Source organism: Sapajus apella, unplaced genomic scaffold (genome assembly GCF_009761245.1).
Source record: "Sapajus apella isolate SASKATOON/1434 unplaced genomic scaffold, GSC_monkey_1.0 scaffold2, whole genome shotgun sequence".
Taxonomy (NCBI): domain Eukaryota; kingdom Metazoa; phylum Chordata; class Mammalia; order Primates; family Cebidae; genus Sapajus; species Sapajus apella.
This window is the reverse complement of record NW_022436942.1, coordinates 51,473,750-51,496,454: the sequence shown is the minus strand read 5'-3', so window position 1 is coordinate 51,496,454 and position 22,705 is coordinate 51,473,750. Positions and strand designations below refer to the sequence as shown.

General features: G+C 40.9%; 1 protein-coding gene and 1 long non-coding RNA gene across 3 annotated transcripts in view; both read left to right on the top strand.

The window, feature by feature from the left end:
* The first annotated feature begins 496 nt into the window (after window positions 1-496).
* The window catches only part of EEA1 (early endosome antigen 1), a 160,773-nt gene continuing 138,564 nt past the window's right edge, over window positions 497-22,705 (top strand). For both annotated transcript variants that reach the window (XM_032297585.1, XM_032297576.1), the window contains exon 1: window positions 497-801. In XM_032297585.1, coding sequence (XP_032153476.1) covers window positions 778-801 — 24 coding nt within the window. In that variant the 5' untranslated portion in view covers window positions 497-777. The remainder of the gene's footprint in view (window positions 802-22,705) is intronic.
* On the top strand, window positions 11,846-18,876 carry LOC116564502. The gene is made up of 3 exons (XR_004274931.1): window positions 11,846-11,859; window positions 15,792-15,798; window positions 18,361-18,876. It is a non-coding gene; the product is annotated as an uncharacterized LOC116564502 (long non-coding RNA).

The following is a 22,705-nucleotide window of genomic DNA, read 5'->3' as shown; positions in this document are numbered from 1 at the left end:
ACAGACCAGTTAGGCACGCCTGCGATCGCTAGTCGGCTTCAACCCAGGGGCTAAGAGATAGGGTCAGCGTTTCCAGCAGAAACGAGGATCTAGCTCAGGCTTAATACCATGTCCGGGGCTGGGAGCAATCGCGGGAAGGGTCACCCCGACACATTTTACAAAACAGCTTAAGCCGTCCCCTCCTCCCGACTGGGTTAGGGAGAGACACCCCCCGGCCAGGCCCCAGGGGTCTCCGCCCGCCTCCCAGTAGCCCGCACGCGGTCGGCGCGCGGACGCGGCCCTCTGACGGAGGCTGGGCGTGCGCTCTGCAGCCGCCGCGTCCCCCAGCCTGCCGGAAGAAGCGGCGGCGCCAGCGTCCTGCCGCCTGTCCGTCACACACCGCCCACGCTGCCACCGCTTCCGATTGGTTCCAGGCCCGGCCCAGCCCCCCTTCCAGCCCCGCCTCCCGCGGATGGACAGGCGAGGGGCGGGGCAGAGGGCCCGCCCCCCGGCGGTCGCGGGCGGCCCGCCCAGCTGTCAGTTACTGGGGGCCGCCCGGCGGGCGGGCGGGAGGCGCTCGCAGGCTGCCTCGTCGTTCGCTTGCTCTATCTCGCGCGCTCCCTCTCGCCGCCTGTGGGGAAGTCGGGGCCGCCCGAGAGGCTGCCGCCACCGCCTCGCCCCGGCCTCTTTCCCGGTCCCCTCCCGGCCCAGCCCCTCCCGCCCGCGCACCCCGAGTAGTGAGTGGCCCCGCGTAGGGTCCGGAGAGTCACCGCGGCGGCGCCGGGTGGTGGTTAAACCATGTTGAGGAGGATTTTACAGAGGGTAAGAGAGTGAAACCGTCTTTCCGGCAGCACGTGAGCGGGACAGCCGGAGTCCGGGGCCGCAGCGCGGGCGCCCCTCCTCAGCGCCGGCTCCTTCCTTCCCTAGGCCCCGCAGCCCGGCAGGCGCTTAGGCCTCGGTCGCCCGGCCCGGGGCGGGGAGGGCGGGTGGGGCCGGCGCGGCGGGGCGGCAGGCGGAGCCCCGGTGGCCCCGCGCGTCCAGGCCTGGCGTCCGCTCCGGCGCGGGGCCCCGTCCGTGCGTGCGGGCTGCGAGCTGGAGGGTGTGGTGCCGGCGCTTTCCTCCCGGGATCGGGGAGTGGGAATGAAAATGGAGAGTTGGTGCCAGTGGGACTGGCCGGCCGGCCGCCTGCCGGCCTGGGGAACGCTCCGTGGGAGATTGCGGGCGGCTTGCTTCGCCCTTCCCCACCCACCGCGCTCCCAGTGCCCCCCAAATTGACACGACGCGCACCTGCCACACGGCTCCGCTTTCCCTTCTGGACCACATTGGAGGGTGGTGTGGTGAGCCCTGGCCTAGCCTGGGCCCAGTCGTGGGACTGACACTGCCAAAGTCAGCCGAGAAGCAAGATGTTACTCACTGTTGGAAACTTTTTTTTTTAATTAAAAATGCGTTTCCTGTCCAAGCCCATTACCTTATTACGGCTAAATCCGCAGTAAGTTTGATCAAGTGGTACACACTTAGTTTCTGCCAGTGCTGACTCTGAAACCCGAAAAACCTTGAGGTTAGAAAGATTAGAGCATTGGAAAGCTGTAGGTTTATCATTTAGGAATCAGTTACTACAATAACATAATTCACATCTCTTCTATAAGAGTTATTGTACCTATCAAGCATTAAAGGTTGTTGTTGTTTTTTTTGTATAGCTTTTTCCCTTTCTTTTTGAGGCTGATAGAGTGTAACACAATATAAATGATTAAAAAGTAGATGCCAAGCCCATGAGTTCTTTACCGAGTGAGCAGGATAACTAGTTGAAAGGACAAAAGAAATTACTGAATTTGTAGGATTCAGCCGAGGCATGTGCGGAAGAGAGTTGAGTCATCCAGTAGATAGGAGGGGAGTGCTCTTGCTTCTGCCTTGCTTTCTCCTGAAATAATAAAGTCATGCGAAACTTGGTCAGTTACTAGAGGGAGAAATAGTTAACTTCTTTATCTGACACCCTGTATTGACATTTAATTGTATTTTGTAGTGGTTTTGTCAGTTTTGAAATCTCGGTAAGCGATGATTTTGGCAAGTAGCAAGGGCATGTTCTTTACTTTTCCCATCACTTCCTTAGTTCAGCAGTAAAGACATCTGTGCCTGATTTACTTGCAGGCTTTAGGAGATTTTTCTTTTATCAGACCTGGAAGAACTGATTACCTCATGTCTCAGACTGTGTTTCTGTCATAGTTCTACAAGTGAAAATTAGTTTGCCTGTGGTTTGCTTTGAAGTTTACAAATAAAAGTGTTTACTGATTTAAGAGTGGCTTCTGCAGTTATAGATTGGTTTTCAGAAATATGGGATGCTTGGTTTAAAGTTAAGCATCGAGATTATATGAAGATCATTCTTAATTTTGGTGTGTACCTATCAACTGTTAAAGACACTTCAGATGAAACGACAGACTTGAAATTGATCGTGTTTATTGCAGAGATGTGATATTGAATCATCACATCCGAATAAGTCAATTGACAACTGAGTTTCTTAACATCGGCGCTGTTGGCATTTGTGACTGGATAGTTCTTTGTTGTGGGAGGCTGCCCTGTGCATTGTAGGATGTTAGCAACATCCTTGGCATCTACCCCCACTAGATGCCAGTAACATTCCCCTATATCCCTTCCCCGTTGTTGTGACAACCAAAAATATCTCCAGATTTCACCAAATATCCCCTAGGGGCAAAATTGAGTCTGGTTGAGAATCACTGTGTTAAATGCATTAACTGTTTAATAGGAAAGTTTGAAATGTTTCTCACAGTTTAGTTAACTTTCTTTTATTCAGTGTATTTAGATTGAGTTTCAGTAAATGCCAGGCTTTATGCTAAGGGCTGGGAAACAGTTCATTAAGCTATGAGTCCTCCCTTTAGAACTCACAGACTGTTTGGGAGGTGAACATTTAAAAGTAATGATCGTGATACATAATAGAATAATGAAGAGGACAGAGGACCCAGGAGTTACTCTGTGGGAGGAGGTTAGGGCAATTAGGAAAAGCTTCAGGAAGGAGGCATATTCACAGCTCAAAAGAGGGAAGGGCATGACAGGCAGAGGGAACAGCAAATGCAAAGACAGGGAGTCATAAAAGGCGTAGATAGTACTGTGGGGAGTATGAACAATGAAGCTTAGAAAGTGAGATGCTATGTAGCGATTAGTAAGACATGAAGCTTTGGTGGCTAAAGACCAAATTGTGAGAGTCCCTTTAAAGAAGTTCAGCTGTTATTTTGTAGTTGGATCAGTGTTAATGTTGAATATCTAATAGGATCATTTTGATAAATATCTTAAATAAATCTGGTGATATATTTTACTTGTTGAGAAGGTAGAATATATATTTTATTAACTGGTGGTATTTACCAGCGAGTATGACTGGAATCTTTAAATTGTGTAACATGGCAACCATTTATTTTACCCTACCCTGCTAATCTTATTTCTCAGCACAGATATTAAGGTATAAGATTAAAGCCATTGGCCAGGCATGGTGGCTCCCGTCTGTAATCCCAGCAGTTTGGGAGGCTGAGGTGGGTGATCAGGAGGTCAGGAGTTTGAGACCAGCCTGACCAACATGGTGAAACCCTGTCTCTACTAAAAATACAAAAATTAGCCGATGTGGTGGCGCATGCCTGTAATCGTACCTACTTAGGAGGCTGACGCAGGAGAATTGCTTGAACCCAGAAGGTGGAGGTTGCAGTGGGCCAAGACACAACAGCCTGGGCAATAGATCGAGACTCTGTCTCAAAAAAAAAAAAAAAAAAAAAAACCCCGCAAAACAAAACATTAAAGCTATTTTGGAGATTTCTTTGAAATTGACTCTGTGCTTTAAAATTATGTGGCATGCCTTTAACATTTTGTTTTTAGATGACCTTTTCAGTTTAACCATTCTTATCTTCTTTTCGTCTGAATAGTGTCCTTTAAATAGCATTTTTTAAAAGAAGAAAAGACAAAGTGCTTACAGTCCATTAGAACTCAAAGTCTTTGAACATCATCAATAAGTCTCAGGATATATTAGAGAAATTTGGTTTCTGGTTCTCCGGCTTCTGTTCCTCCTCCTGCTCCTTTTTCTTTTTCACTAACTTTCACTAAGATGTTTGTCTGCGGATTGAAAGAGCCTGGGGATAAACAAAACAAAACAAAAAGACAAAACCAAAATGAAGTAGCTCTAATATGTATGTACTGAATATTTTACTTAATAGTTCTTTGAAGCAAGACATGAATTTAAAGGACTTGATGGTTAGAAAGATAATCAACATGTAGTACCTTAGGCAGCTTGTAAACTTTGTTGCCATTTCTTAAGTATTATAAGTTATTATGGGCTGGCTTAGTGGCTCATGCCTGTAATTCCAGCACTTTGGGAGGACAAGGTGGGCAGATCACTGAGGTCAGAAGTTCAAGACCAGCTTGGTCAGTGTAGTGAAACCCTGTCCCTGCCAGAAAATCCAAAAATTAGCTGAGCATGGTGGTGCATACCTGTAGCTCCAACTGCTTGGGAGGCTGAGGTGGGAGAATTGCTTGAACCTGGGAAGCAGAGGTTTTAGTGAGCCGAGATTGCACCACTATAATCTAGCAACAGAGTGAGACCCTGCCAAAAAAAAAAAAAAGAAAAGAAAAAAGTAACTTACTGTGATTAGTTTTTTTTTTTTTTTTTTTTTTTTTAAGGCATCTGTTGTGGGCCTCCTGTGTGCTGTGCAGACAATGATGGGTAAAGCAGGCATGAATTTTTGTGGAGCTTAGTGTCCATTGGAAGAGAGTGGAATTGTTCAGGGAGTCATACAACTATACCATTGAACGAGTTCTAGGAAGGACAAATGCTGGGTGCCTCAGGAACACCCAGCAAGAGGGCCCTGGTCTTAAATGTCAGAAAGGCTTTCCAGATTAGTTGCACATCTAAGTTTGATGAAAGTATTACTAATTTCAACCAACAGAATGGGAAAAAAATTTTGCAATCTACCCATCTGACAAAGGGCTAATATCCAGAATCTACAAAGAACTAAAACAGATTTACAAGAAAAAAACAAGCCTGTTGAAAAGTGGGCGAAGGATATGAACAGGCATTTTTCAAAAGAAGACATGTATGAGGCCAACAAACGTGAAAAAATGCTCATCATCACTGGTCATTAGAGAAATGCAAATCAAAACTACATTGAGATACCCATCTCACGCCAGTTAGAATGGCGATCATTAAAAAATCTGGAGACAACAGATGCTGGAAATGGTGTGGAGAAATAGGAACACTTTTAGACTGTTGGTTGGAGTGTAAATTAGTTCAACCATTGTGGAAGACAGTGTGGCGCTTCCTCAAAGACCTAGAAATAGAAATTCCATTTGACCCTGCAATCCCATTACTGGGTATATATCCAAAGGATTGTAAATCATGCTATTATAAGGACAGATGCACACGTATATTCATTGCAGCACTGTTTACAATAGCAAAGACTTGGAACCAACCCAAATGCCCATCGATGATAGACTGGACAGGGAAAATGTGGCACATGTACACCATGGAATACTATGCAGCCATCAAAAATGATGAGTTCGTGTCCTTTGTAGGGACATGGATGAACCTGGAAACCATCATTCTCAGCAAACTGACACAAGAACAGAAAATCAAACGCCACATATTCTCACTCATAGGCAGGTGTTGAACGATGAGAACACATGGACACAGGCGGGGAGCATCACACACTGAGGTCTGTTGAGGGGGAACTAGGGGAGGGACAGTGGGGGGTGGGGAGTTGGGGAGGGATAACATGGGGAGAAATACCAGTTATAGGTAATGGGGAGGAAGGCAGCAAACCACATTGCCATGTTTGTACCTATGCAACAGTCTTGCATATTCTTCACATGTACCCCAAAACCTAAAACACAATAAAATATATATTAATAATTTGAAAATAAACATTAATTTCCTAAAAAAAAAGTATTACTAATTTATTGAAGTGAATTTTAGAAAGTGACAGCTAATGGAATTATTTTCTTTTTGAGTAGTTTTTTTGTTTTTTATTTTTTTTTATTTTAGCATGTTAGGAATAAAGAAGAGATTAAGATATTAAAGAACCAGGACTAGAACTAAGAATAAAGATGACGTTAAGAAATGAAAGAACCAAGGCTGGTACCCAATTTTCTTCTCCATTCCCAGTGGCCTTTTGCTTGAGCTGAAGCGATAATGTTTAGTAGCCAAGAACGTGAACTCTGATGCCAGACTACCTGGGTTTGTATCCTATTCCATTTTACTACCTGTGTAGTTTTGGAGAAGTTACTTCTCTGTGTCTCAGTAAAATAGCTGTAATAATAATACCCTCCTTATAGAGTTGAGAACTAGATAACTAATATGTGTAAAAGTCTTGCAGCAGTATCTGGCACATAGTAACCTCTGTATAAGTGTTAGCTGCTGCTAATGTTGGTGTTTTATTGTTTTTGGTGGGTTTTTTTTTTTTTCTTCTTTTTTTGAGACAGGGTCTTGCTCTGTCAGCCAAGGTGGAGTGCAGTGGCACCATCATGTTCACTGTAGCCTCTACCTCCTGGGCTCAAGTGGTCCTCCTGTCTCAGCCTCAGGAGTAGCTGGGACCATAGGCAAGAACCACCATACCTGGCTAATTTTTATAATGGTATTTTGGTGTTGTTATAATTATAAACTCCAAATTTCTTTAAGGAACACTTTTCTTATCACTTCCTAGTTTTATTTTTTTATCTCCTTTTATTTATTTTATTTATATTTTGGTAGATGAGGACTTAGAACATAGGTGCTAACTATGTTCGTTTTATGTACTACCGACCATTTATTCTGTGCTAACTACTGTGCGGGGCCTGGAGATAAAACACTCTTGAGAACAACAACAACAAAAAAACCTGCTGAGTTTTAATGGAGGAGACAGATAATTACAAAACAACGTGATTAAGTTTTGTGATAGATACACAGAAGAAGAGTTTGTAAGCACAAAAGAAAAAGTAACTATGTGGCAGAGAGGGGGTGTGGTATGGAAGGGCAAGGAATAGAGATTGAGGAAGTCTTTGCAGAGGATGGAAGTGACTCAGGCAAGGAGGGACAATGGAGAGAAGGGCATTTTGGGATAGGAACTAGACAAATCCAAAAGCATGATATAGTTTAGTATAGAGTAGGGGGATTGTGAATATTTCTGCATGTGGATGGGGTGGTTGCAACAGGTAGCTTGAAGGGTTTTGGACCTTATACTGTAGACAGTAAGGAGCCACAGATAATTTTAAAGTTATCAAATTTGTAATAAGGAAAACCCTCCCAAAATACTTCTCCCAGATAATCTTTATTTTATATTTTAATTAATTAATTAATTAATTAATTTTGAGACAGAGTTTTGCTCTGTCACCCAGGCTGGAGTGCAGTGGCACAATCTCTGCTCACTGCTATCTCCATCTCCTGGGTTCAAGCAATTCACCTGTCTCAGCCTCCTGAGTAGCTGGGACTATGGGTGTGCACTACCACACCTGACTAATTTTTTTTTTTTTTTTTGTATTTTTAGTAGAGATTGGGTTTCGTCATGTTGGCCAGGCTGGTCTTGAACTCCTGACCTCAGACGATCTGCTCACCTCAGCCTCCCAAATTATAGGTGGGAGCCACCATGCCTGAGATAATCTTTATATAAACAAATCAGTTGAGTCACTCTTCTGCCTAAAATATGTTGGTGACAACTCAGTGTCCATAGGAGATGTGTAGACTTTTTACATTGGGACAAAAGGCCGTTATGTTGTGCTCCCACTTCAGGATTGTCTCCATATCCCTGTGTATATGCATTGATCTTGCCGTTTCTCACTAATTGTGTTTCTCACAATTTACCCATTCTCTCAGTTGTCCATGTTGCTCAGTTCAGATGACACTAGAAATTATTTGCTTCCTTTTTTCCCTCTGCTCAAAGCACCCTATACTAATTATGATACTAGGTTTTTGGAATTAGACCATTATTTAAGTACTGGGCTTTTTTTACTCACGAGGTAACAACTTATGCAAAATTTCAAGCTTTCTGAGACCTTAATTGCTTAATCTATAAGTTGAAGGTAATATCTACTTCACAGTGCTAATGAGGGATTAAATGAAATAATGTTCATGAAGCACTCACCAGGGTTTCCAGCGTTTAATAAACACTTATTATATAATAGATATTATATTACATATCTCTAGAAAACACTTATTATGTAACAGATATTATATTACATATCTCTAGAAAATTTATGTTGCTTTTATAATTTGTTTATTTGACTTCTATTAGACTGTGAGCTCCCTTAGGGTAAAGATTTTGTTGTCCTTTTTTTTGTATGTTTCAGTCTAACATGGTGCTTGATACCTAATAGTTTTTCAGTAATATATATTGCCTACTTGTTGGTCCTATAGAGAGGATTACTTCATTAAGGAGAGATCAGCTAGAAACTTATTGTAGTTCTTGGCCGGGCGCAGTGCTCACGCCTGTAATCCCAGCACTTTGGAAGGCTGAGGCGGGCAGATCACCTGAGGTCGGGAGTTCGAGACCAGCCTGACCAACATGGAGAAACCCCATCTCTACTAAAAATGCAAAATTAACCTGGCATGGTGGTGCACACCTGTAGCCCCAGCTACTCAGGAGGCTGAGACAGGAGAATCACTTGAACCCAGGAGGTGTGGTTGCGGTGAGCCAAGATTGTGCCACTGCACTCCAGCCTGGGCAACAAGAGTGAAACTCTGTCTCAAAAAAAAAAAAAAAAGAAAAAAAAAAAAAGAAAGTTATTGTAGTTCTTAAAATCATGAAGAAAAACAAAGGAAACTATTGTAGTTCTTACAATCGTGCATATTGGAATCGTTTGGAATTCTTTAAAACAAGCCAGATTTTTGAGCTTCTCAAGTGAATCAGAATTTCTGGACCTCTGGTCTTTGGTCTAGGGGATAATGAAAGCTTGAATTCAGGCAGCGGTTTTGGGGATAGAGAGAGAATAAACTGATTTTCAAGAAGAGGGATAGAATTGATATAACTTGTTGACTTGTGAGTAGTTTGGGTAGCTGTGAGGGTGGTGGAATAGACCAAGGTTTAGGATGGAGGAGGAGGAAAAGGTTGGGGAAGATAAATGTGAACCAGAGGTCTGGACTTCCCAGTGATGTTAAGTAGGCAGGAGGAAATACAGGTCTAGCACTTAGAAGACAAGTAAAGGCGGGTGTTAGATATGTGTAAATGTTGGAAGAGAAGTGAGTCAAATAAGGACTGAGAAGTGCCCACTGAATGCGACAATTGGGTCATACCTGTTTCAGTTTCAAGAGAGTCATAGTGGAAAATGAATGACTAGGAAGTAAGGGAATAGAAATGGAGTACAGACTACATGAAAAGTATTGAAATATTAAATGCATTAATGTATTAAAATATTAAATGCATTAATGTAATCTGTCATTCTTAGACCATCTTCTAATAACTTTATTGTCTTTTTCTTTTTCTTTTTTTTTTTTTCTTTGAGACAGAGTCTCACTTTGTCGCCCAGGCTAGAGTGCAGTGGCGCAATCTCTGCCCACTGCAACCTTCACGCCCTTGGTTCAAGTGATTCTCCTGCCTTAGCCTCCAGAGTAGCTGGGACTATAGGCACACCACCACACCCAGCTAATTTTTGTATATTTAGCAGAGACGGGGTTTCACCACGTTGGCCAGGATGGTCTTGACCGCCTGACCTCGTGATCCACCTGCCTCGGCCTCCCAAAGTGCTGGAATTACAGGCGTGAGCCACCGTGCCTGGTTAATAACTTTATTTTCAAGGATTACAGATCTCCTCACATTAGTTTAAGTTGAAAGGGGGATTTATTGTAAGGTTTCATAGTGATCCAAGGTCTGGAATTACTGTATAGCTAGTTGGGTCTCTGGAGAGTAGAATCTAGAATGTGTCAGGAACATAGGCAGCTCTTTTCTCTGTTTCACACTCTTTGAGGGACCACTGGCTTCTTGTCTCCACTTCTCTGTGCCTATTCCTCTTCTTGCTGCTGCTTACTAAGTCTGGCCAGCATTTCAATGGCCGTCTGACATGATTCCACATGCCTTTCACATTAACTTTGTATAGCCAACTGGCCTAGTGTCTCATTTCCAAAATCCCAAGAGAAGAATCTAAAACGTTCTTCTCGTCTTTTCTTGTCAGGTCACGCATAGGTCTCTGGATGACCAATAGAGTTGTTTCCTCTGGGTCAAGTGTCCAGTGCTGGTCTAGTCAACCAAGGTTGGGGATGGGGTAATATTCTATCTTCTAGGAGTTGTGGCACCATGAAACACACCTTTTGTATGTAGGTCATTCTTCTAGAAATAAACTTTACCATGCCTCTGTAACAGTGATAATGGTTATGATTAAATTCATTTGGTTCTAGGAGTAAAGAATATTAGGTTAGCTCAAATAGGTTAGTAATGGTTATAAGGATACATTCTGCAATAAAGAAAGGTAGAATTTCATAGAAATCTAGGACCAAAATTGGGCTGAGCCTCTGAGACATTTTTACTGGAAGGCTTTGCGGGATTAAGGCAGTGCTCTTTGGGAGCTCTGTGACAGGGCTTTATAGATTTTTCACTGTAGGGTTTAGCTATTAAAGGACTCGGTTCACCTGTTTGCATCCTTGTTTCTGCTGTTAAATAATTTTCTTACTCTCTGCACTAGTTTTTTTTCTTAATACCATGGCTTCTGCACACTCAGAATCTATGGTTTTTTGAGTCTTTGGCTGGGTTGAAACTCTGATTACCTCAAGTCCTTCAAGTACTCTTTATCTCATAACTACACTGTATGTCTGCTTAGTGTCGGTTTGTGCAGCTAATCAATCATGTTTTAGTTTGTAATTCACAGGCCTAAACACGGGACCCAGCTGTAGCTGTTCACTCCTGCATCACCCAGCTAATTTTGTATTTTTAGTAGAGATGGGGTTTCTCCGTGTTGGTCAGGTTGACCTCAAACACCCGACCTCAGGTGATCTGCCTGCTTCAGCCTCCCAAAGTGCTGGGATTACAGGCATGAGCCACCGTGCCCGGCCTTCTTTTTTCAGACAGTCTTGATGGCTCATTGCAACCTTAACTTCTTGGGCTCAAGAGATTCTCCTGCCTCAGCATCCCAAGTAGCTGGGACTACAGGCACATGCCACCATACTCAGCTATTTTCTGTATTTTTTGTAGAGAAGTGGGGGTCTCACTATGTTGCCCAGGTTGGTCTTGAACTCCTAAGCTCAAGAAATCCTTTAGCCTCAGCCTCCCAAAGGGCTGAGGATTACAGATGTGATCCACTGTGCTTTTCAGCTAGGTGATCTCTAAAATGCTCTTCCTGATAAAAGTTTTAGTTGAAAACTAAGAAAAAAACCCGGATGTTGAGTCTGCAGTTCATTTCAGCCCCAAAGTAGCATTTTAGGTGTGTTTATATAACAAATCCTGATACCTTTTACCCTAATTTCCAGCACCTTTGCTTAGAAAAATCAAGTATCTTCAGGAATTTAGGATTCAGTGATAAAATTTGGTAACTTATGTAAGATGACTATCACAGCAGCTGCCACATAGTAGGCTCCAGAAGATGTTAGGTCTCCTTCTTTACTAAGATCTTTGTCCCTCCAGTGTATAGCCCTTTGTGATATTTCAAAGGCAAGTAAGGTACATTATTATAGTGTGACACCTAGATCCCTATTCAGGATGGAGACACCTTCTTTTAGCTGCCTGGAGTCATGGCTGCTAAAGGCTCATAATTGCGTCTTTTTCTCAGACTTGCCCTTGTAGAAAGAAGCACCCAAGATTATGTCTTCTTCCTGGAAGAAGCCTGCATTTAATTACTGATTAATGTGGAAGATATGCTTTGCCTTATTAGGGCCTTATATGAAAGACTGTCCCAGCTTTAGAACTCTTAGGATTCACTGAGGTTGCTGTTGCAATTGTGTTACTGTTCAGTACTGTTCAACTTCTCTCTCTAGCCAATCATGCTTCCTCTGCCCACACAGGTGTTGTTCTTGAGATTACTTCCCAATAAACCTCTTATATGCAGATTTCAGTTTCAGAGTATGTTTCCTTGGGAACCCAAGTTATGACAGTCATCTACTATTGGATAGCCTCTTTTATGATTTTTGCATTATAGAAAATGATTATATTCAGGATGCATTTTAATTTTATGAATTTTGTGGCCTACTTCTTCAAAACTGATATTCTGTATATCTTTTATAATGGGAATCTAAAGCCAGTAGATTCAAATTTCTGTTAGATTATAAAGTGTTACCTAACATATTTTTGTTGTTGTTGTTGAGACAGAGCCTCAGTCTGTTGCCCAGGCTGGAGTGCAATGGTGCGATCTAGGCTCACTGCAACCTCTGCCTTAAAGGTTCAAGCAATTCTCGTGCCGCAGCTTCCCAAATAGCTGGGACTACAAACACACGCCACCATGCCTGGCTAGTTTTTGTATTTTTAGTAGAGATGGGTTTTGCCATGTTGACCAGGCTGTTCTCAAACTCCTGGCCTCAAGTGATCTGCCTGCCTTGGCCGTCGCAAAATGCTGGGATTACAGGTGTGAGCCCCTGTGCCCAGCCATCAAACAGATTTTTAAGATCGTTTCATAGTCCATGATTTTGAGCATGATCCACAGATGCTCTGTTCAAGAAATTTTATTGTCAGTACATTTCCCTGTTCCATTAAGTAAGTTTAAGACTTAAATAAAATGAAAAGTGGCTTCTTCTTTAAAGTAGACTGTTAACCCTTATTTTGGTATGTTTTTGTATTTGTCTTTTCATATTTGATGAATCAAAACACCCCATGCTTTAAACTTGCCTAAAATGTGTAAGTCAATTTTAATCATATGGTGAGTATTTTTAAAACTTCTATTATTTCACTTAATATTAAGTTAATTCTATGATTTCTGTAAACCCAATTTAGGTACTAGGAACTTATCTATAATGAGTTCTAATGCTCTCAGTCTCTTACTGACTTGGTTGCTTGTGAGAGGCAAATTATTTTGATGTAACTAGTAACTTAAGTTTTAGAGTTTTAAATATGACCATAAGAAAACTAAGCATATACAGATATTGGAAATATGTTTGACATATTTTTAAGTCAGCCAATTTATGGCTCCAAATGAATCACAGAATGAGAATTTTGGAGCTAGAAGGACCTGTGTGAACTCATCCTGTCCCTATAGTTTATTAATGAAGAAGTAGAGATTAGAGAAGTTAGTCTTAATTGGTATTAGAGAGATGAACAAGAAACATTTTGAGATTGTAGGGAGAATATCAGTTGAGATCCCAGAAACCTAAGTGTTAACTACCACTCTACCATTAGATAGCAGAGTGTTGTCAGGCAAGCCAGCTATTCTTCCTAGGGTTCAGTTGCTTCATGTATGAAGTGATTGCCATTGGACCAAATGATTTCTGAGTACCTTTTAACTTTTACATTTTGTTTTTGTTTTATTTTGTTTTGTTTTGTTTTTGAGACAGGTTCTTTCTCTGTTGTCTAGGCTGAATGCAGTAGCATGGTCATGACTCACTGCAACCTCAACCTTTCCAGGCTTAAGTGATCTTTCTGGTTTAGCCTCCCTAGTAGCTGGGATTACAGGCTCACATCAGCACTCCTGGCTAATTTTTTGTACTCTTTTTGTAGAGATGGGGTCTTACTTTGTTATCCAAGCTAGTCTTGAACTCCTGGCTCAAGTTAAACTTTCACTTCAGCATCCCAAAGTGCTGGGATTACATGCATAAACCACTGTGCCTGGACAGCTTTTACATTTTGATTCTAGGTCTTATTTGTGCAGAGAGGTGTACTTAATAATAATATGTATCTACTGTTTACAGTGTATCTACCATAATGCCAGGCATTAATGTAAACATTTAATGTTTATTATTTATTTAATCTTTACAACAATTTTGTGAGGGTGACATTATTAGTTTCACTTTACAAATGGGAATTTCAGGCTTAGAGAAGTAAATTTACAAAGTTTCTAAATGGCTAAACTAGAAGTTGTCAATTATAGGTCTGTGTGACCTGTGTGACTCCAACTTCCATATTCTGAATCACTGTGTCTAGATTTGGATGGACTTTGGTTTTTGGAGCACTAAATCAATTGCATTTAGATAGGTGTTTGCTTCTGACCCCTTTCTTTGGTGTGGTGTAGTACTGTGTGCTAGTTGGTTAGGCAGGAAAGACTCAGGAGGCAGAAGCATATTGTGTGCTGGGACTTGAGAAATTTGTCTTTTATGTTTTTTAGAGACAAGGCCCAGGCTGAAATGCAGTGCTGTGATCATAGCTCACTGCAGTCTTTAGTTCCTGTGCTCAAATGATCCTTCCACCTCAGCCTCTCAGGTAGCTGGAACTATAGGTGCACACCACCACACCTGGCTAATTAAAAAAAAAAATTTTTTTGGTAGAGATGGGATCTCAGTATGTTGCCCGGGGTGGTCTCAAACTCTTGTCCTCAAGTGGTCCTCCCACTTCAGACTGCCAAAGTGCCTGAATTACAGGTGTAAACCATTGTGCCTGGTCTACACTTGAGAAATTTTGGAGAGGGCTAGAGTCAAGTGCAATAGGGAGGATGAGCTCTTAGAGACCACTTTGAAAGAAAAGTTGAATAGGAATTACATTCAATTTAGCATTAATAATTTAATAATAGGCAACTGTATTCGGTGTTGCTCATTAAAGTTGTAGATGTTATTGTCAAATAACATCAAAAGCAGATTGGCAGTTGTCATTTAGCTTTCCAGTTTCTTTTTTAACTTAAAAACTTAACAACAACAACAAAAAAAGATGGACTCAATAGATGCAGAAAAAACATCCAATAAAATTCAGCATCCCATCATGATAAAAATCTACGAACTAGACATAGAAAGAACATACCTCAAAATAATAAAAGCCACACACAACAGACCCATAGCTAACATCACATGAAATGGAGAAAGGTTGAAAATATTTCCTCTAAGAATTGGAACAAGATAAGGATGCCCACTTTCACCACTCCTATTCAGCATAGTACTGGAAGTTCTAGCTGGAGCAGTCAGACAAGAGAAAGAAATAAAAGGCATTCAAATTGGAAAGAGGAAGTCAAATTAACTCTGTTTGCTGATGATATGATCATATATCTAGAGAAGACTAGGTTTGATAAAAGACTTCAGTAAAGTTTTAGGATACAAAATCAATGTACAAAAATTAGTGGCATATTTATATACCAGTAATGATCAAGCAGATATGATGAAGTCAAGAACAGTGAAAAGATGATGAAAGAAATCACAGATGACACAAATACATCCCATGTTCATGGATTGGAAGAATCAGTATCATTAAAATGTCAATACTGCCTAAAGTAATCTACAGATACAATGCAATTCTGGGCTTTTTTTTTTTTTTTTTTTAATTTTTTTGAGAAAGGGTTTCACTCTGTTGCCCAGGCTGGAGTGCAGTGCCACATTTATAGCTCACTGCAGCCTTGACCTCCTGGGCTCAAGCAGTCCTGCCTCAGTGCCCTCAATAGCTGGGACTATAGGCACATGCCATAATGCCCAGCTAATTTTAGAAGTATTTTTATTGGGCCAGGCATGGTGGCTCATACCTGTAATCCCAACAGTTTGGGTGGCTGAGGCGGGTGGATCACCTGAGGTTGGGAGTTGGAGACCAGCCTGGCCAACATGGTGATACCCCATCTGTACTAAAAAGTCAAAAATTAGTCAGCTGTGGGGGTGCGCGCTTGTACTCCCAATTACTCGGGAGGCTGAGGTGAGAGAATTGCTTGAACCCTGGAGGCGGAGGTTGCAGTGAGCTGAGATCACGCCATTGCATTCCAACTTGGGTGACAGAGCAAGACTCCTCAAAAAGAAAAAAAAAAAAATATTTTTGTAGAGACAAGGTCTTGCTATGTTGCCCAGGGGCTGATCTTGAACTCTGGGCCTCAAGTGATCCTCTCACGTTGGTCTCCAAAGTGCTGGGATTACAGATGTGAGCCAGTGTGCCCAACCTCAGTGCAATTCCTATCAGATTACCAACATCATTTTTCATAGAATTAGAAAAAACAATTCTAAAATTCATGTGGAACCAAAAAAGAGTGTGAATAACCAAAGTGATCCTAAGCAGAACAAAGTGGGAGGCATGAAATTACCTGACTTCGAATTATGGTATAAGGCTACAGTAAACAAAACAGTATGGTACTGGTATAAAAATAGTCACAGGCCAATGGAACAGAATAGATAACCCAGAAAAAAAAAGCCGTATACTTATAACTTACTGATATTTGATGAAGTTGACAAAAATTTGCACTGGGCTTCTGATGACGGGCCTGGCATTTGAGTGCAGGGCGAGGGGCAAGTGACGGCAGGATCAGAGGCCCTCGAGGCCTGGGCTGGTGGGTGAGTGGTAGAGGGAGACCCAAGGGTGTGGTGGAGGTAGGGAAATGCAGTGGGGAAAGGATAATTCATTCAGTAAATGGTGCTGGGAAAATTAGCCATATGCAGAAGAACGTAGCCGGACCCATATCTCTCACCATATACAGAAGATAACTGAGGGATTAAAGACTTAGATGTAAGACCTCAAACTAGGCTGGATGTGGCGGTCCATACTTGTAATCCCAGTGCTTTGGGAGGATGAGGTAGGAGGATCACCTGAGGTCAGGAATTCAAGACCAGCCTGGCCAACATAGTAAAATTATGTCTCTACTAAAAAGACAAAAATTAGCTGGGTGTGGTGGCACACACCTGTAATCCCAGCTACTCAGGAGGCTGAGGCAGGAGAATTGCTTCAACCTGGGAGGTAAACGTTGCAGTGAGCCAACATCACGCCACTGCACCCCAGCCTGGGTGACAGAGCAAGACTCTGTCTCAAAAACAAACAAAAAAACCTTAAACTAAAAATTCTAGAAGAAAACCTAGGAAACGCTCTTCTGGACTTTGGGCTGGGTGAAGAGTTTATCACTGAGAGCTCAAAAGCAAATACAAAAACAAAAATAGAAAAATGGGAATTAATTAAAGTAAAAATCTTCTGCGCAGCCAAAGAAATAATCAACAGAGTAAACAGACAACCTACAAAATGGGAGAAAATATTTGCAAACTATGCATCTGACAAAGGACTAACATCCAGAATTTACATGGAATGCAATAAGGAAAAAATAAGCCGATCAAAAAGCAAAGGACATGAGCAGGTATTTCTCAAAAGAAGACATACAAGTGACCAATAAACATGAGAAAATGCTCAACATCCCTCATCATCAGAGAAATGCAAATTAAAAATACAACGAGATACCGTCTTACATCAGTCAGAATGACTGTTACGAAAAATAAAAAAAAAAACCAAAAAACAGATGGTAAGGATGTGGAGAAAAGAGAATGCCTATACATTGTTGGTGGAATGTAAATTAGTACAGCCTCTGTGGAAAACAGTGTGGAGATTTCTCAAAGAGCTAAATACAGGGCTGGTCACGGTGGCTCATGACTGTAAGCCCAGCACTTTGGGATACCGAGGCGGGCAGATCACCTGAGGTCGGGAGTTTGAGACCAGCCTGATCAATATGGGGAAACCCTGTCTCTACTAAAAAATAGAAAATCAGCCGGGTGTGGTGGTGCATGCCTGGTATCCCAGCTACTCCGGAGGATGAGGCAGGAGAATTGCTTGAACCCGGGAGGCAGAGGTTGTGGTGAGCCGAGATTGTGTCATTGCACTCCAGCCTGGGCAACAAGAACGATACTTTGTCACAAAAAAACAGAACTGCAATTCAATCCAGCAGTCCCAGTACTGAGTATATATCCAAAGGAAAACAAAATCATTGTATAAGAAAGACATATCTGCACATGGCTATTTATCATGGTGCTTTATACCATAGCAACGTCATGGAATCAACCTAAATGTTCATTAACAGATGATTGGATAAAGAAAATGTGGTTTATATATACCGTGGAATACTATTCAGCCATAAAAAACAATGAGATCATATCTTTTATAGCAACAGGGATGGAACTGGAGGCTGTTATCCTAAGTGAAATCACTTAGAAAGTTAAATACTGCATGTTCTCACTTATAAGTGGGAGCTAAACAATGGATACAGATAAGCATAAAGATGGAAATGGGGGAAGGGTGAGGCTGGAAGGAGAGTGAGGGTTGAAAAATTACCTATTCTGTACACAGTGACATTATTAGGGTGGTGAGTACACTAAAAGCCCAGACTTCACCACTATACAATATGCCGGTCTAACAAAACTGCACTTGTACTCACCAAATCTATAAAAAGAAAATAAGGTGGAAAACAGAATGGATGATCTAAGGTACCTTCACTCATATTGCTAGTTTTATCCATTGGGTCACATGTGTCCAAGGCTAGTCTGGGTTTATGTGGTGGCAGAGGAGTTTCCAGCAAGAGGACAAATCCCATCGTGCAGACAGACATCTCCCAAGTCTCTGCTTGTATCTCATTTGCTGCTACAAGGCAAATCTCATGGCTAGTCCAGAGTTTATGTAGGGGAGGATTACATAAGAGAATTACAAGGGCATGAAAACATAGGCCTGATTCATTGATGGTAATTACCATAACAAACTACCACTGACACCACTTTGTTCTTCCTTGTATTATGAGTAAGTGCTGTAAGAGGAAATATAAATAAGGGACAGAGTCGAGTTTAAAGGGTGGAAAGATTTCTTATTTGAGTGAGAACATTCAGAGAAGATTTTATGATATCATTTGGGTTAGATTTCAGCAGTATTTGCAAAATGATCTCTAAATCTTTCATTGCTTCTACATATGTTAACTGAAAATTTTCTGTAAAGAACTTTTAAACATCAGCCAGGGCTATTTCAAAAGATATTGTCAAGAGTAAAAAGAGAAGTCATAGACTGGAGGAAAATATTTACAAAAGAAAGACATACCTGATAATGGACTATTATCCAAAATATATAAAGAACCCTTCAAACTCAACAGTAAGGATAAATACTAAATTGTTTTACTAAAAAAAATTTAGTAAGGATAAATACTAAATTGTTTTTCTTTGATTACTAAGTTTAAGAGTTGGTACACTGGCTATTGCAATAGTCATCACTGAGGTTTGCTTAGTTTTCTTTTGATTTTCTTTTTCTTGAGAAAAGAAAATTCATATATTTGAAAAACAGAAGTTACTTTTTAGAGTAGTTATAGGTTCACAGTAAAATTGAGTGAAGGTTACAGAGATTTTCCATATACTTCCTTCCCCCATACATGCATAGACTCCCCTATTATCAACATTCCCCGCTAGAGTGGTATATTTATTAGAATTCATGAACCTACATTGATATATCATTATCATGTAGAGTCTGCAGTTTACAGTAGGGTTCACTCTTGGTAGTGTACATTCTGTGGGTTTTAGGACAAATTTTTATGTATCTATCATTATAATACCATACAGAGCACTTTCACTTCCTTACAAATCCACTGTGTTCTGTCTATTCATTCTTCCCTTCCCCTTAATTCTTGGCAACCATTGATCTTTTCACTTTTTTTCATAGTTTTGCCTTTTCCAGAAATCCATATAGTTGGAATCATACAGTATGTAGCATTTTCAGATTGGCTTCTTTCACTTCATATTTAAATTAGTATACATTTAAGTTTCTTCGTTGTCTTTTCATGGCTTAATAGCTCATTTCTTTTTAACCCTGGAGAATATTATATTGTCTGGATGTACTAGTAAATTATTCATTCACCCACTGGAAAACGTCTTGGTCAATTCCAAGCGTTAGCTGTTATGAATAAAGCTACTTTAAACATCTGTGCGCAAGTTTTGGTGTGGACGGAAGTTTTCAGTTCACTTGGGTAAATACCGAGGAGTGTGATTACTGAATTGTATATAAGAGTGTGTTTAGTTTTGTAAGGAAGTGCCAAACTGTCTTCCAAAGTAGCTGTGCCGTTTTGTATTTCCACCTGCAGTGAATTCCTGTTCCTGCTTCTCCATATCCTCGTCAGCATTTGGTGGTGGTAGTGTTATGAATTTTGGCCATTCTACTAGGTGTGTTGTGGTATCCCATTGATTTAATTTGCATTACCCTGATGGTGTATGCTGTGGAGCAACTTTTCATATGCTTATTTGCCATCTGTATATCTTCTTTTTAAAGATATCTGTATTAAGGTCTTTGCCTTATTTTTTAATTTGGTTGTTTATTATATTACTGTTGAGTTTAAAGAGTTCTTTGTATATTTTGGATAATAGTCCGTTATCAGGTATGTCTTTTGTAAATATTTTCCTCTAGTCTATGACTTGTCTTTTTACTCTTGACAATATCTTTTAAAGAGCTGGCATTTTTAATTTTAATGAAGTCCAGCTTATTCTTTCATGGATTGTGCCTTTGGTGTTCTATCTAAAAAAAAAAAAAAATTGACAAAGCTTAGTCATTTTCTCCTGTGTTATCTTCTAGGGTTTATAGTTTTGTGTTTTACATTTAGGTTTGTGGTCCATTTTGAGTTAATTATTTTTTTGGGGGACAGAGTCTCACTCTGTTGCCAGGCTGAGTTTGTACAGGGGTACAAACTCAACTCACTGCAACCTCCACCTCCCAGATGCAAGCAATTCTCCTGCCTCAGCCTCCCCAGTAGCTGGTACTACAGGCTTGGGCTACCATGCCCAGATAATTTTTGTATTTTTGGTAGAGACGGGGTTTCACCATGTATGCCAGGATGGCCCCTATCTCTTGACCTTGTGATCCGCCCGCCTTGGCCTCCCAAAGTGCTGGGATTACAGGCATAAGCCACTGTGCCCGGCTGTTAATTTTTTTAAATTTAAATTTAAATTTAAATTTTACTTATTTATTTATTTTTGAGATGGAGTCTTGCTCTGTTATCCAGGCTGGAGTGCAGGGGCATGATCTTGGCTCGCTGCAAACTCCACATTTTGGGTTAAAGCAATTCTCCTGCCTCAGCCTCCTGAGTAGCTGGGATTACAGGCACCTGCCACCAGGCCTGGCTAATTTTTGTATTTTTAGCAGAGACAGGGTTTTTCCACACTGGCCAGGCTGGTCTTGAACTCCTGACCTCAGGTGATCCAAACCCTTCTGGGCCTCCCGTGGTGCTGAGATTACAGGTGTGAGCCACTGTGCCCAGCCTAAATTTATTAAGACAGGGCTCACCATGTTGCCCAGGCTGTTCTTGGGCTCCAGGGCTCAAGTGATTCGCCTTTGCCCCCCCAGATTGCTAGGATTATAGCCATGAACCACTATGCCTCACCTCGAGTTAGTTTTTATGAAGAGTATAAGGTCTGTGTTTAGGGTTTTTTTTTTTTTTTTTTTTTTGCATGTGGCTGTCTAATTGTTTCATTTCCATCTGTTGAAAAGACTGTTGTCTTAGCACTCCCCCCCCCTTTTTTTTTTTGCTGCTATTACAGAATCTCACATACTAGGTAATTTATAAAGAAGTTTATTTGGCTCACAGTTCTGGATGCTGGGGAGTGTAAGCACATGGCACCTTTCTCTGGTAAGATCCTGTCTATATCATAACATAGCAGTTAGGAAGGGCAAGAGAGCAGGTGTGACAGAGAGCTTATTATTATTTTTTTGAGATGAAGTCTCGCTCTTGTCCCCCGGCTGGAGTGCAACGGTGCAATCTTGGCTCAATGCAACCTCTGCCTGCCGGGTTCAAGTGATTCTCCTGCCTCAGCCTCACGAGTAGCTGGGATTACAGGTGCCTGACACCACACCTGGCTAATTTTTTGTATTTTTAGTAGAGATGGGGTTTCAACATGTTGGCCAAGGCTGGTCCTGAACTACTGACCTCAGGTGATCTGCCTGCCTTGGCCTCCCAAAGTGCTGGGATTACAGGCGTGAGATAGGGCTTGTTTTTATAACAAATCCATTCCTGTGATAACTCATCCATATTCACAATAATGGCAATCCATTCATGAGGGTGGAGCTCCCCTGACCTAGTCACCTCTTAAAGGTCTCACTTCTCAATATCATTACATTTGCAATTAAATTTCAACATGAGTTTTGGTGGGGGACATTCAGACAATAACAACTATCTTTTCTCATTGTATTGCCTTTTTTCCTTTGTCAAAGATCAGTTGACTAACTCATGGATTTATATATGTTTCATAAACTCATGGATTTATATATATTTAGTGTATATCAATCATTTGCAGTCAGTGTTATTTGTTGATGTGAAAATGATCTCAGCTTTAGCTAGTGGGAGTACCTTCAAGGTGATGTTTGTCATTTTGACAGGACCTTATTTGTGTTCAAAATGCTTCCTTGCTTTTTGGCACAATAATATGTTTCTGATTTCTTTGAGAGTGGAGTGATGGTTGGAGATCATCTTATAAGGACTAAGGTGCACTTTGCTTTTGGGTTGCCTTTGCTTTTAAGTTTTTGAATGATAAGAATTATTGTTAAAAAGCAAAAAGCAAAATATGAATTCAAATTTAAGATATAAAATGGTTTTTTACTTATTTGATTCTATATTTATATCTTTTTATCTTATACTGAATATCTTGGCTCTTAACATTAGCATAACTGTTTTTTGCTAAAATATACATAAATGGCTTTAAAATTAACAATATGAATATTATTGGTAAGATTATTGAATTGATGTCACTGTTTCTTTTTTTAGCAGTGTTTTTTGGCTTTATGCTATATGTCAAAGGATATGTAGTCAAAACTCTGCATTCTTAAATACTTAAAATAATTATTTTGTCTGTGTGATTAAGCCTGCAATAAAATACATACTTAGGTTTTTAAAATTTTTTTTAAAATTAAAATTGTGACAAATATACATAATTTAAAGGATATTATTTTTACCTTTTTTTTTTTTTTTTTTTTTT